Source organism: Drosophila rhopaloa, unplaced genomic scaffold, assembly GCF_018152115.1.
Source record: "Drosophila rhopaloa isolate 14029-0021.01 unplaced genomic scaffold, ASM1815211v1 contig_2, whole genome shotgun sequence".
NCBI classification, from domain to species: Eukaryota; Metazoa; Arthropoda; class Insecta; order Diptera; family Drosophilidae; genus Drosophila; species Drosophila rhopaloa.
The window spans coordinates 2,041,726-2,055,043 of record NW_025335083.1 but is presented as its reverse complement, the minus strand read 5'-3'; the positions used below and the strand labels follow the sequence as shown (position 1 = coordinate 2,055,043).

At 37.1% G+C, this 13,318-nt stretch overlaps 1 protein-coding gene across 4 annotated transcripts in view; it reads right to left on the bottom strand.

The window, feature by feature from the left end:
• Positions 1-13,318, bottom strand: part of LOC108037631 (PAX-interacting protein 1) — an 81,685-nt gene that overhangs the window by 37,677 nt on the left and 30,690 nt on the right. For 2 of the 4 annotated variants that reach the window (XM_044460511.1, XM_044460512.1), the window contains exon 1: positions 3,761-5,086. The exons of 1 other annotated variant lie outside the window; for it this stretch is intronic. In XM_044460511.1, coding sequence (XP_044316446.1) covers positions 3,761-4,375 — 615 coding nt within the window. In that variant the 5' untranslated portion in view covers positions 4,376-5,086. Of the gene's footprint in view, positions 1-3,760; positions 5,087-13,318 lie in introns of those variants that run through there. One more of the 4 variants, XM_044460514.1, reaches the window with a different exon arrangement.

Here is a 13,318-nt window from a genome sequence, read left to right as displayed (position 1 = left end):
GGAACCGTAGAAAAAAACTAAGAAGAAAGCAGCTACGAAATAGGAAAAAAAATTTTTGGAGGTAAAACGGACTGCATAAATAAAAAAAAAGTCGTTGCTAAGAAAAAGCTTGTGCGAAAAAAGTGCCATGCGAGAAGGGAAAACGAGTTGGGGAAATGCGTATATAGGGGATGGGGGTATAAAATGCGAATTCTCGCTTTGTTTAGTTGCTGAAAAGCTGGACAGCTGGGCACAACACAATGGGGAAGTAAATGGGGAAAACTGGGAAAATGTGCAAAATGAGGCACCGCAAAAAACAAGCCGACTATTTAACAAAAGGCAAAATGCAGGCAAAAACGAAGTGATTCCAGGAGGGGGTTCTTTGTTGTGTTTAAGGTGACAAAGAATTAGCAGGACTACAATAGGATGTTTTCCCTCAAAAGGAACGAAAGGGGAGATGCTAAACTTTTCCATTCAAAAATGATGGATGGTAAAGTTGGAAACAAATGCTATATATAGAACTATATATTTCACTCAATAAAATTACTTGTAAAGCTAACTAATTAGATTAAATGGGAGGTGTTATTTATCTTGACACAGGAGTGGAACGGTATAATTATGATACAAATAGGCAAATTGATTCAAGAAAACAATTGAAGGACCTGGAAAGAGTTTTTAGAGCACCTCTTTATTTAGCACATTTAAGATAGTAATCACATCTTATGAGAAGTGGTTACAAGAAGTGATTTTTAAATTCATTTGGGTGACGCTTTCTTTCTATTTGTTTCTATTTTACTTTTACATTTCCATTTTCTATTGCTTTTTCCTCTCCTCTTTCTCGCTCTCATTTGCATGACAATTAGGTGCAAATGAGTTGAAACGCATGGCGCAAGGGAATCTGTGGAAATCCCAGTTTTAAAAATGATTCCAATGGGGTGGTAATCCACCTACTCCATTTCGATCTTCACCCGCTCTCTAAAATTGTTTATCTTTCCTTAAAAATTAGAGCAGATTTTCCTTGCGTTTCCATGTTTCTTTCAATTGCACTTGTCGTCCCAAGAAGTGTTTTTCTGAGGAGGGGTTGCCACATAATAAATTTCCTAAAAATAAAATATTGCGGAGGCAAAAACACTGCTAGTGGAAATTATGAAAAATGCCGAGTAAAGTGGCTGAACCAAAAAAAAATCATCATTAAAAATTAGCCCCACTAATTTATGTGAAAATTGGGTCACTAAGTGTGGGGAAAGGGGCGAGTGGGGGCCGGCTTTTGGCAAACAGGGGCGTGGCAAAGGGGGGACAAGTCAATGAAGCCACAAGCGCTTAATTGTTTTAATGCTTTGAATTAATTGAATGTGCAAGAGGCAGTGCCTTCAATTTTCCCCACAGAAGCTGCAGCTGCGTTTGTTTACGCCCGCCAAAATGTTTGAAGTGGCTCCCGAGAAAATAGATGGTGTGGTGGGAAAGTTCGGGGGGTGGGCCGTGGGTGGGGTGGTGGCCGTCGGTGAAGCAGAACGAATTCGAGCTAATAGACTGATTGCAAAAGTTGCAGCAACCACACAGGAAAAGCCAAGGGGAAAGGAAACAGGGCAGGGAAATGGAGAATACTTCAGCGTAGTGAAAGTGTTGGGAATCGATTTGAAAAGCAAATAAAACTGACTGCTGCATGTTTAAGACCAAGGCGCCAAAAAAAAGTGGGTGGGAAAACATAAGAAAATTGAGAAAATATATATAGAAGTGGGAGTGAAGTCGGGAAGAGTATATATACGCGCTTGGGAGAGAAATCCAAGATAAGAGGAGTCCCACACTCACTTTTATAATTAGATTCAATAATTGTTTATGCCCTAAATGTGAGTTAGCACATCGTTAAAACAGCAGAGGAAATTCTGAAGTAAATTTTAATGTTGACGCTAAGGGAATAAAAAAATCCATAAATACTAAATAATACGCTAATTATTTTCATAGTACATCTCTCCAAAACATTGACGGAATTATGGAATCTAGTTGTTCTTTGTTCAGTTAACGGATTTCCTATGACTTACACCCCGACTAGAGAAGTGCATTATGTTTAATTTATTATGGCATGTACATACATATGAAATGTAGACAACAATTTATAATGTTCATATATCGACATTTATATATATATATTTAGTTTTAATGCTAAGCTTTACAACTTGTGATATCCGTAATATATATTATTTATATTCGTTTTGCCTAACAGTTTAAAAATCAGTTCACAAATATTTCAAAATCTTCTGTAAATGTCGTACTCAATTTATATAAATAATTTAAAAACCGTTTTATTAATTAATAGTTTAAACATATATAGCTAAGGAGACGATCGGCATTTTTCAACAAATACCCATTTATTTTGTAAACTTTGCATTGCAGCAACGTTTGATCTCATAAATTCCAATTGAATCTGAACAATTACCCAGGGCAATTAATAATCACAAAAAACAGCCTAATCGGTTTCAAGAGATCTGAATGGAACGTGCCGAGCAGCCACAATTAAAACAAATTAATTTGTATGCCAAGTGGCAAATTCTGCGGGCACCAAGAAAAATAAATGAGGGTGAGGAATCGGAATCGGTGTTCTCTAGTAGAAATAAAAAGTGCAACTTTTTTGACTAAATTCAAACTATTTCGAATATGGGCTCATTATTATGTCTTAAGCTACACGATTTAAGCGTATCCACCTATTGCACTTTGCAGTAATCAAATTACACAGAAATGCGTGTTTTACATGCATAATAAAATTACATAGAAAACAGATGCTAGAATTTGCCCATTTCAAGTTGATTGACGTTGAACGTTGCTGTCAATTAATTTATTATAAATAAATCCGTACGGTTTTTTTATTGCAAGCTTGATGCTTAGGTGAATAATAATATGGAAATGTCCACCTTTTCAAATGATCTTGCAACTATTTTTCATCCCAATAAACCTTATTTTATAAGAATGCATAAAAACATTACATAAAAAAACAGGGGCTAGAATAAACCCATTTCAAGTTCTTTGATGTTAAACGTTGCTGTCAATTAATTTATTATAAATAAATCCGTTCTGTATTTTTTTATTTCAAGCTCGATGCTTAGGTGAATAACAATATGGTAATGTCAGCCTTTTCATATGATCTTGTAACAATTTTTCATCCTATTAACCTTATTTTATAAGAATGATTTCGGTAAGCATTTCAGAATCATCTATTAGTCAATTGAATTAGTAGTAGTACTTCATATTTCCTAAAAAACGTACCAGATAGAATTAGGAGCAATAGGGGTCTTTTGTTTTTAAACTGAACCATTATAAATGTTACTTTAATCGACAAATTTTTCCAGATTTTCATAAAAATTTACCTATGCCCGATATAATAAAAATATTATAATACATTATGTATATCAATTTTTTCGACATATTAAAATTCATAGAATCAAGACCAAGTATGCATCTATTCTGATTTTGAACAATTTTACATAATATATTTTTTTTTAATTCAACTTAAGACCATATTCAAAAACTAACGAAATATGTAAAGCTTTCATAAGTAGCATATGATGTTCTAAAATTTAATAAGATTCCAAAACCAATAAATATTTACGTATTAATAAATAAATAATCAGAACCATAGATATTTCCGAAAATGTGAATAAATTTCTAAGATTTAATTTATGCCGAAAGCATTTCAAAATTCCCCAGAATTCTTTCCTGGTACCGAACCCCAACTAACTTCCTGCTTTGTGTCTAACCCATTAAATCGAATCCCATTGGATCCACTCACATTATTATCCTCCGATTTGGTATCATTGCGTTTCGTTGTCGTCTTCGTTGTCGATGTCGTTGTCAGCAGTGGTCGCTGCTGTTGTCGCTCCGCCAGCAACTGCAATTGATGTTGCTCCTTCATCCGCCGATGTGCAATTTCGATCTGTTGCCATTGCCGCGGGGAGAAGCGCCCCTCATCGCCGGTTTGAATGGTGTGCAACTCGAGATCTTCGTTCTCGTACTCGTTGTAGTGGGATCTGCGCCTAACCAAAGTCTTGGCCTTGTCATCGCCGAAACTTGCTGCCTGTCTAATGGGCTCCTTAGCCAACTCCATAGGCTGAGATTTATGCTGATGATGACGCACTGGTCGGCTCTGCGGCTCTTCTTGCAGATGCTGCTGCAGTTGCAGTTGCAATTGCTGCTCCCACGCCATCTGATGTTGCTGCTGCCGCAGATGATGTTGCTCGTGTCTCAGCCGCAAATCCTCCTGCGTTCTGGCTGAACTTTTATCACGTTCTGGTCCGAAGTCATCAGACAACACCTTCTGCCGGCCATTATTCTGGAGATTGGCCAAGGCCCCCAGCCGTAACAAATTCAGAAAAATCAGGGCAAGACGCAGGGTATTTAACTGCATTTTGTTTAATTACTTTATTCCTTAGGCTTTTAATTGATTGCGGCTTTTTAATTAATTTCCTTACACTCGATTTCGTTTGTTCTTTTGGTATCCCTCTTTTCCAAACTGTGCTTGTTAAAGTACTTTTCGATTAATTTCAAATTAGCTGCGACTGCCTTAATTAAGGCATTAATTAATTAATTAGAGGTCTTGTAATTAATTGTTTTACACTTTTGGTAGTTTTTTTAGACTTTACAACCGACACTTGAAAAATTTGGAAATATTTTCAGAGAATCTAGGAGATTTTCTTAGCTTGCTTAAAATATTTTTCGGTTGTTATTAATGTGACAAGCATGGCATAAATCATAAGCTAACCGAAAGTGTGTCACGCATTTTTTGTGAATGAAAAAAGCCGCTTTGTGAATCATTTGGCTTTAATTGGAGGCCAAGAGAATACAAGCACACCGACGCAGAGGAAATCGGCTAGACAAACAATTGATTGCCAAATGCCAACAATTTTTTTGGAGCAAGTTCAAGAAAATGTTGGGGGAAAACTCAGAGGCACGCGTGCCGCCTGTTGGCCATTTCACAATCCACAAAGCCGCACCGATTCGGATACAAGTGCGCAACAGACGCACTCACAGATACACACAGATACACACAGGTACACACACGACACTTGAGATGGCGAACGAACCGCCGACCAGAGTGATAGACCGTCGAATGCCTCGCAGTCGAGCCGCTTCGCTGAAAATGTTCGAAAATCGAGAACACGCTCGCAACATATGTTGCGCCGGATTACACTGGCAACATTTCCCCTCGTTCCACCTTGTGGATGGTAAACAGAGAACAGCTGACCGGCTGGCAGCAACATAAACAAAGGCGCCGCCAGAGAGCCGAAAGAGAGCACTGCGCACGTGTGAGTGCAGCAGCCACTGGCAACATGTTGCCGCTGCATCTGCAACATGCGGCCACCGTGGGTGAACCACGCACATATTTACACCCATTGCCGAAAATTGCACTTTTTGATTGTTTGTTCAACTAATTCTAGTGCACCGAACTAGTTCTCTTCCAAAGATTAACATTCTCGAGCAGCTGGAGATGGAAAGATTAGAATGGTTTTCGGAGAAGACTTTGATGTTTAGCGGGAGGCTGCCCAGCTAAGTGGGTGCAACTATTAAGGTGCAATCTGCTCAACTGTACCAACAAATGAACTTCTACAAAACTCAAACAAATTAATGATAATAGCTAGAAGCCTTGCGATGTTAATTACGAAGTTTTTTATTAACGGTTTCTTTTTTGAGAAATATATAACTCTAACTATATTTGGCAAGAAAAAAAAAATCTTTTTAGTAAGTGTAGTTAATTTTTTCAAATGAAATTACTTAGAAACATCTTTTAATTAAATCAAATTAATTTAATTTGTTTATAAACCAAATATCCTCATCATGATTTTATTGCTTTGAAACATTTTAAAGTATTTATGTTTTAAATAACAATGTCACAATCGTTATATAAATTTATGGAGCAATTACTCTGCCTTCACATAATTTTTCTAAGAAACAGGGCAACGAAATAATATCTAAAAGTTAGTTTTTGTCAAGATATTTTATTGTTTGTTTTTTTTTAAGCTTACTGACACCTGTTTCTAGACCTTATATATATATAAATAACTGAAACACATTTATTTAATAGAAATCAAAACATAAATAAAACGTTAAAAAATATGTTGGGGCTAAAATCAAAAAGAAGCTAATAAGTTGTATTTTATCATACTGTATTATCAAAGGTTGACCCCAAAACAAAAAAATAAAAATTATTTTTCATACAGTTTCACGGTGTAACTAGAATAATAATAATCAATAATAAACAAGCTTGAACCATTGTCTACATCTGTGAAACCTGTTTTTACAGAAACAAAAAATCAAACATTTTTTTATTTCTCAACAAATTTGGCATCCTCTAAGCAAGGAAGAAAGATAATATTGCCAAGCTAAAAATGTTTCTAAGGAGATTTCAAAAATTAATTTTCAATTATATAAAAATCAAACAAAAGAAAAATATAAATTGTTTTTTAAGCTTATAAGATGAGATCATAGTGGTTTTATGAAATAGTACATTTTTTAAATGTTTTTTAAAACACGGCCTCATTTGGTAGAGAATTCCAAAATCAAAAAATTTGTGTGTTCCAAATTAATTTCTTATCAAATAAGTTTTCGATCATTTGGAATTTTTTTTAACATTTAGCTTTTTAAAGTAGGAATGGGCGGACAGGCAGAAATGGTTAGATCAACTCGTTTGCAAACTTCTGATTAAAATCTGCTACGTTGCAAAAAGGAGATAAAAGTGACACTTTAAACTTTTCCACCTCTCCCACACTCCTCAAGATATTTTGTGTGTCTAGAACGCACTGTAATTTACAGGAATTAGCTCAGACATTCCATTGTCAACCAGAATGGGAAAGGGGTATCTTTGGGTCCTTGAAACATCCTGGGATTTGGCCTGACACTCGGCACCTCCGCATCCTGGGATTTTGGCACCTGCCGCTTTGGTAGATGCCTGGGATTAGGTCTCTGTCACGTTGATGACGACCCTCCCATTGTGTGATGCACTTTTCGCAGTTGTTGTTGTCAGCAAGTGGGCCCGCTGGATGATTGATGGACTCCACAGGGCATTCCAGCTGGCGAGCTGCGGACACGCATCATAATCCCCAGAATTCACCTGCCCAATGCCCTCCCCATGGAATACGATCATGATGATGATGAGGCCGTGGCAGAGGTGTTGCCCACTTGCACTTAATTGCATGTTTGGTCAGGCGAATCAACGCCCAGGCCGGAAAACCGCCAAAGTCAAAGCCGAAAAACGCCTCTGGAATGCGCAGCCCACTATTGCCCTCTTCAGATGTCTCCCCGCTCATCCACACTGGGAAAAATTTATTATAAACACTTTGGACATGGTCACAGATCAGAAAAACATGTTCCTAACATTATTAGTTCCCCTTTTAATTTTTGCATATTTTAAGTTTTTTAAAGTGGTCTAATGGCGTTATCTTTTTATTGCTTGTTCTGGCACCAATTTTATAAATTTATGGAATTTGTAGTGGTACCTGAAATTTCGCTTAGTGCAATCTCCAAGAAAGGGGGAACCCCCGTAGTGTGGCGATAGCGGCCTGCGTGGAAATTGATGTGGCCAGTTGGCCACGGCTAGAAGACTTCATGGCTCAGGGGGAAGCGGTTCAGGGGTGGATAGTATGGTATTGCTGTTAGTGCTCCGCTCCTGCTGTTGCTGCATAATTGATAAATGTTTACAAATTATTATGTTGCACATACAGCAGTGGTGCCAGCAGCCACTACTCCATGGAGCCCACCCAGGCGAGGATGCCCCACCCAATCCCCTTTCTCGCCTAGGAAACTCGTGTGGTAATTTTGTTGTGCTTCGGAGCTAAAGAAAGCGGGCGCAGAATTTGTTTTACTCTACTCCATATTACCTTATAATACCTTTGCAATAAGAGTATTTAATGAGCATAAAAGTAAAATAAAAAGTTTTTAGTTTATCTGAAACATTCTAATAAATACGTGGTACTAATAATTTACCATCGCATGGCAATATATTTATATTAGTACATACCCATAATAGAAGTTATTTAACAAAATGTTGTTTATATAGTGGTACATTTTTCTTTATTTTCCATAGAAACAGTTTTATTTTTATTTATATTTCCAGTTTTAATGAGTGACTGACTTTTTCCATATCTCGTCTGTGTTTTTTATATCTCTTCGGCAATGTTGCCGCTTTTCTCACGACGAGGCGCCAACTGCATTTTCATTTAATGCCTGCTGTAGCCGCTAATTAAAATGAATCCACGTAGACAGGCCGGCAGAAAAGGAAAACCCAAAGGTAAAAGGGGAGTCTGTTCCATTAGCTGCGGCTCCTATTGTGTAATGGATCGGGGGCTATGAAATCGTTTGCAAAATAATTTTTCATCGATGGTTGGCTGTTCCACATTGCCCTTGGCATTAGCTTTTGTTTTACTTTGCTTCATTTTTTTTATATTCCGATTCACATTTACCGCATTCAATTTGCCTAAGTTGCCATTCGGATTTCGAGGGGAATTACACGGGCAGCAGCTGCCGAAAGAAATGAAATCGAATTCAATACAAAATGCAAATCAGGCAGAGGGAACCGCAAACGAGATGTGGCATGGGAAATGAGACGCCACCGATATCATAAAAATCAAATTTGAAATTGATAGGGAGGAATCAAAAGGGAGGATGTGTAACTCAATTTGGAATCGAAACCAAATCGAGAACAAAGTCATCCCCTAATTGAGATGAGCTCCTCTGAATGCCAAAGGTTCCCACTTTCTGACAGCCACTTCCTGGTGATTATTGGAAATAGTTTACCCACCAACAATGCTGATCTATGACACTTTCCCAGTCTTTTTCGGGGCAGCAACTTTTCAATGCCCTAAACCGCTTAGCCTGAAAATAATGAGGGGGAAGGCAAATTTACTCAAGATAAAACTGCCACGGCCCAAGGCCAAAAACCCTAACCAGAGAAACAAAAAGGGTATCTAACCCCAGTTAAAGAGCAACGCAATTTCCGGTGCCCCCCGGGGGCAAAGACAGAGATAGCAACAGAGCGAGAAAGAGAAAGAGAGCAGTCAGCATTGAAATATTTGTCATCATCAAATGACATCTGTTTGTCGCTGGCTTTTGTTTTGAAGGCCAACTAAAAGTGTAGTCAAAGGTCAGTGCTTGACATATGAAGACAGTACGTTTCTAAATTGTAGGGCGTTTAATCACACACGCAACAATGCCATGGTATATTTAAGGAATACATTTGTGATAACAATAAGTTCGTTGTTCTGTAAAATAATTGTGTCTAAGCGCCTTTGTATATGAAATACTAAGGTGCGTTTTCCATTATAATTGTCTATTCTAGGTACACCCAATAAAATAGCTCATAAATTAATTTAAAATTCGATGTGTTAAAAACAAACTATACGTATACTTTTAACGTATTAATTCAATAGGTACTAAATATTATCAAATTTATACTGTGTAATTTAATTTAAAAGCGAATATTTTTTATTTTTTTGTATACAGTATTAGTACATTCGCATGGTATTATGATGTTTTTCATACTCAACAGTTAAGATTTAATGAAAGAAATGTTTAAAATGTTGAAAACAGGTCAGACCACTTTGTTAATTTCCAAAATTTAACAAACATAACTCAATATGAGATTATTTATTTATATATCCTCTTAACCTTTTTGATTATTAATATTAAATACAATTCATATATTTACTTAGCATATTATGATAAAATTACATATTTTTCTTCACAAACTCAAGTATTAAGAATAAGTTTATTCGTAAAAGTTCAGAACCAACTTCTCGTCATTTAAAATCAGCAAACAGTTAAATGGCTTTTCTTCGATCAGACAACATGCATTATTTTATTATATTTTTAAGCACATCGGCTTGCAGTGTGCTTTATTTGTAAAATTCAGCATGAAATGCAACATTATGGAGACCTTAAGTAAAGTTGATACTGCCTTACATAGCCAATCGGTGTCAACGCAGCAAAGAATTTGCATAAGTCTCACGGTTGAGCTGCTACGCCCCTTCCTCCATTTCATTGGTAGAGTTAGAAAGTTGAAAGGTGTTTGAAGATAAAATGGAGATGGGAAGAGGGAGATTTAAAAGGAGGTATTTTTAACGAGAGGCCAAGTTCCAAAGAAGCTGCAACAGTTTTCAATAGAAACTGCAGCGGCGGAAAATGTAAATAGCTAACAAGAAAATACAATAAAAGCAAGCCCGAGCTGGAAATCCAGCAGCACTTCGAGATTCCCCGATTCCCAAAAAGAAAAAAAGCAGAAGACCCAATGACATAGTTTGCATGCCCAAAGAACCAGGAAGCGTTTACGGAGATAACCCATGAGCAGGGGGCATCCCCGAAGGAGGGGGCTATTAAAGCGTGTTGAAAGGCGTTGAAGCTGCAATTAGCGTAGCAGATTTTCCAGTGGGTGGGGAAAACAAGTCGCCGCATAGCAGGTTGCCTGTGGAGCACAGAAATAGAAGTGTAGCTATCTTTAGCAGAAACAGAAAAGGAGAAAGGAAGTAGTGTCTGTCGGGTAATAGAACTCACAGCGGATGGAGTACACTCCCCAGTTTATATGACCCTGACATAAGAGTTAAGCCACCTCCAATGGTGAAGCGAAATGGGATAACTAGAAGCATTATGTTCTGCTTAATGACTTTTGGAAAGCTTAGAAAATTTTCTAGTATTTCATCAGCCAAACCAATACTTCGCGAATTTTTGAAAAGTCCTTAGCAATGATCTTCCGTTTGTAATTTAAGAACGCGCAGAAATTATAAAAGGCCCTTGGTTCGCCACTAAAATAAATTCTAAGAATCTCTATCAATATATTTGAAATATCTTTAAAATATAGTATTTACATTTTTTTTTCTTAATGCACAACAGAATATTGTGTTAAAATTTTAGATCGATCCGAGTAAAACTTCCGAACTTATGGGCAGTTGAGCGTAGGTAAGTAAGCGCTCTCCTGAAAAGTTGCCATTTCAAAGTCGGTGTACACGATCCTGCAAAATCTATCGGACGGATAGATTCCTCAGGAAACGCTCTCGAGTTTTTTTTTGAAAATTTATTATTTTTAGAGCAACAAACAGCTCGACGTTTTGGGCGATAATCGGGGTTTTTGACTTTCAAGAGCCTTAAAAAATCGAAAAAAAAAAAAAAAAACTCGACAGCGTTACTTGAGGAATCTGGTCCTTTAACTAGTGCAATTTGATTTTTCCATTTGAGATGATTATGTGACCAGTTATCGTGTACACCGCAAAACGTGTTTTCTTCGAGGCGCCGCCGGAGATAGCCTGTATCTCACTCAATTTTTAATATATTTGGATGAAAACATTCACACATGTTGTTTAAATGTTGTCCTATCACATGCAAAAACCAAGATTGAGCTGAGACTATCCGTATCACGAATAAAAATTCTTTAAAAATAACCAATTTTGCACCGAATTAACTATACCCCTTAACGTTAGTTCATAAATGGCCTACAAGTTTGGGGCTTGGATAATTTTTCATATCATTTTGAGTAATTTTTCGTTTTTGTTCAATTTTTCTGGGTGTAGAGGGTAGTCAAAATCGAATTGTCTATTAAGTCATTAAGTAGCTTGCTTCCATTGAAATCGAACACCAAAAACAATTAATTTTCCGGAATTTCCAGCAGCTGGAGCTGCAATCTTTGTGATTTCACAAAAGCCATTAATGTTCTAGTTCCTCCTTTCTCCATCTACTATAAACATTATAGTGTGCTGGCCACTATTATGTGTTTGACTGGCGCTGAAGGAGGTGGGTCCTTTGTGTGTTTATGTGTGTATTGGCCATAAACATTTTGAACCAATTCCAGATCATGGCCGTGCTAACGATGCCAACGTGCGCCTTGTTACTCAAAGCTTATTTTGGAGAATATTCTCGACATATTCTATAATCATTGTGGTGCAGACGTGCCAAAGCTGCGGCAATTGAAAGGCCAAAACAAATACTCTTAGTTGGCCCGGCAGCTCCTCCTCCCACCTAATTAAGTGCATCAACAAATGGCGGGCGGGATTAGAAGGTCGACTGGGGCGTATTCACAAAATTCGATCCGCACGAGACAGGAGATCCCAATACCGAAAACCGAAAACCGAAAACCGAGTCCCAACGGGCATTGTCTAACTAATTGGATTAACGTTGATGCCTGACCTGACACAATGGACCTCTCGGCGAGTTGCTCAGTCCGGTTCTCAGGTAGGATCCCTCGCATCGCATCAGGATTCAAACAACAAAGGCCAAAATATATGCATTATGTGATGGAGTACTGAAACTCGTTCGTTCTCGCTTTTGTATCTCGGCCAGCAATCAATGTAAACAGCCGAACCCACGAATAACAATGCCATTTCGGGCAAGTCATTTTCGGTTTTACTTGTTTCCAAACCTTTCGGTTACCATTTTGTACTTTTACGATGATTTCACGTCGGCGATAACAGAACAAAACGCTCAAGTGTTTGCAGAAAGGTCGAATATTTTCCTAATCATTTCGAGTGCATTTAAAATGAAATTAAATTTAAATTAAATGAAGGATGAAAATGGCTTACAAGCGGAGTGGTTTTGGTAAGTGGCAGGGATGTTACCCTCTTGAAAAAATAATGAATTAGTGAGGCATATAAAGAAAACAATTTGACTCAAACAAGTGCGACAAGCCTGAAGAAAAAACAAACATAAACGTTTAAGGATTTGGAATAAAGAAAAATACAAAAATATTATATAATGCTTAATTCAAAATCCAGTATTTTTAAAAAATCCTTTCCAATCAAAAGTTCTACTATAAAAATAAAGTATTGCAAATTTTTCAAGCCAAGTTAACACCTTTCCTCTATTTCACAGTAAGATTCTTATGATAAATCAAATCTAAAATAAACCAAAAATTCCTATAAGCGAAAAAGTTTTATTTAAATTTTTTTGTTGATGAGGAACAACAAACTTCCGGAGCAGCAGCTGAACAGGTCTGGCGACGACTTCTTTAAAATGTGGGGTCTGCCACAACAGCATTTTGCTCAACTTAATTGCGTGAAAAACTTTCATACGCTGAACATGAACAAACATGAATGGCGGCAAAGTGTTTTCCCTAATTTTGCTCTGCTGTCCAAAGTCCCAAGAAAGTGAAAGTAAAAATTATTTAATATGAAGAGAACTTTGAGAAGAATAAAAACAAAGTTTACCATAACGAAAGTGTGAGACATATGTACATACAGTGACAAACTTAATTATTGGCACAGCAAGCATGTTAAACTTTGAGGCTATTTTTATACCCTTGCAGAGGGTATTATAATTTCAGTCAAAAGTTTGCAACGCAGTGAAGGAGACATTTCCGACCCTATAAAGTATATAT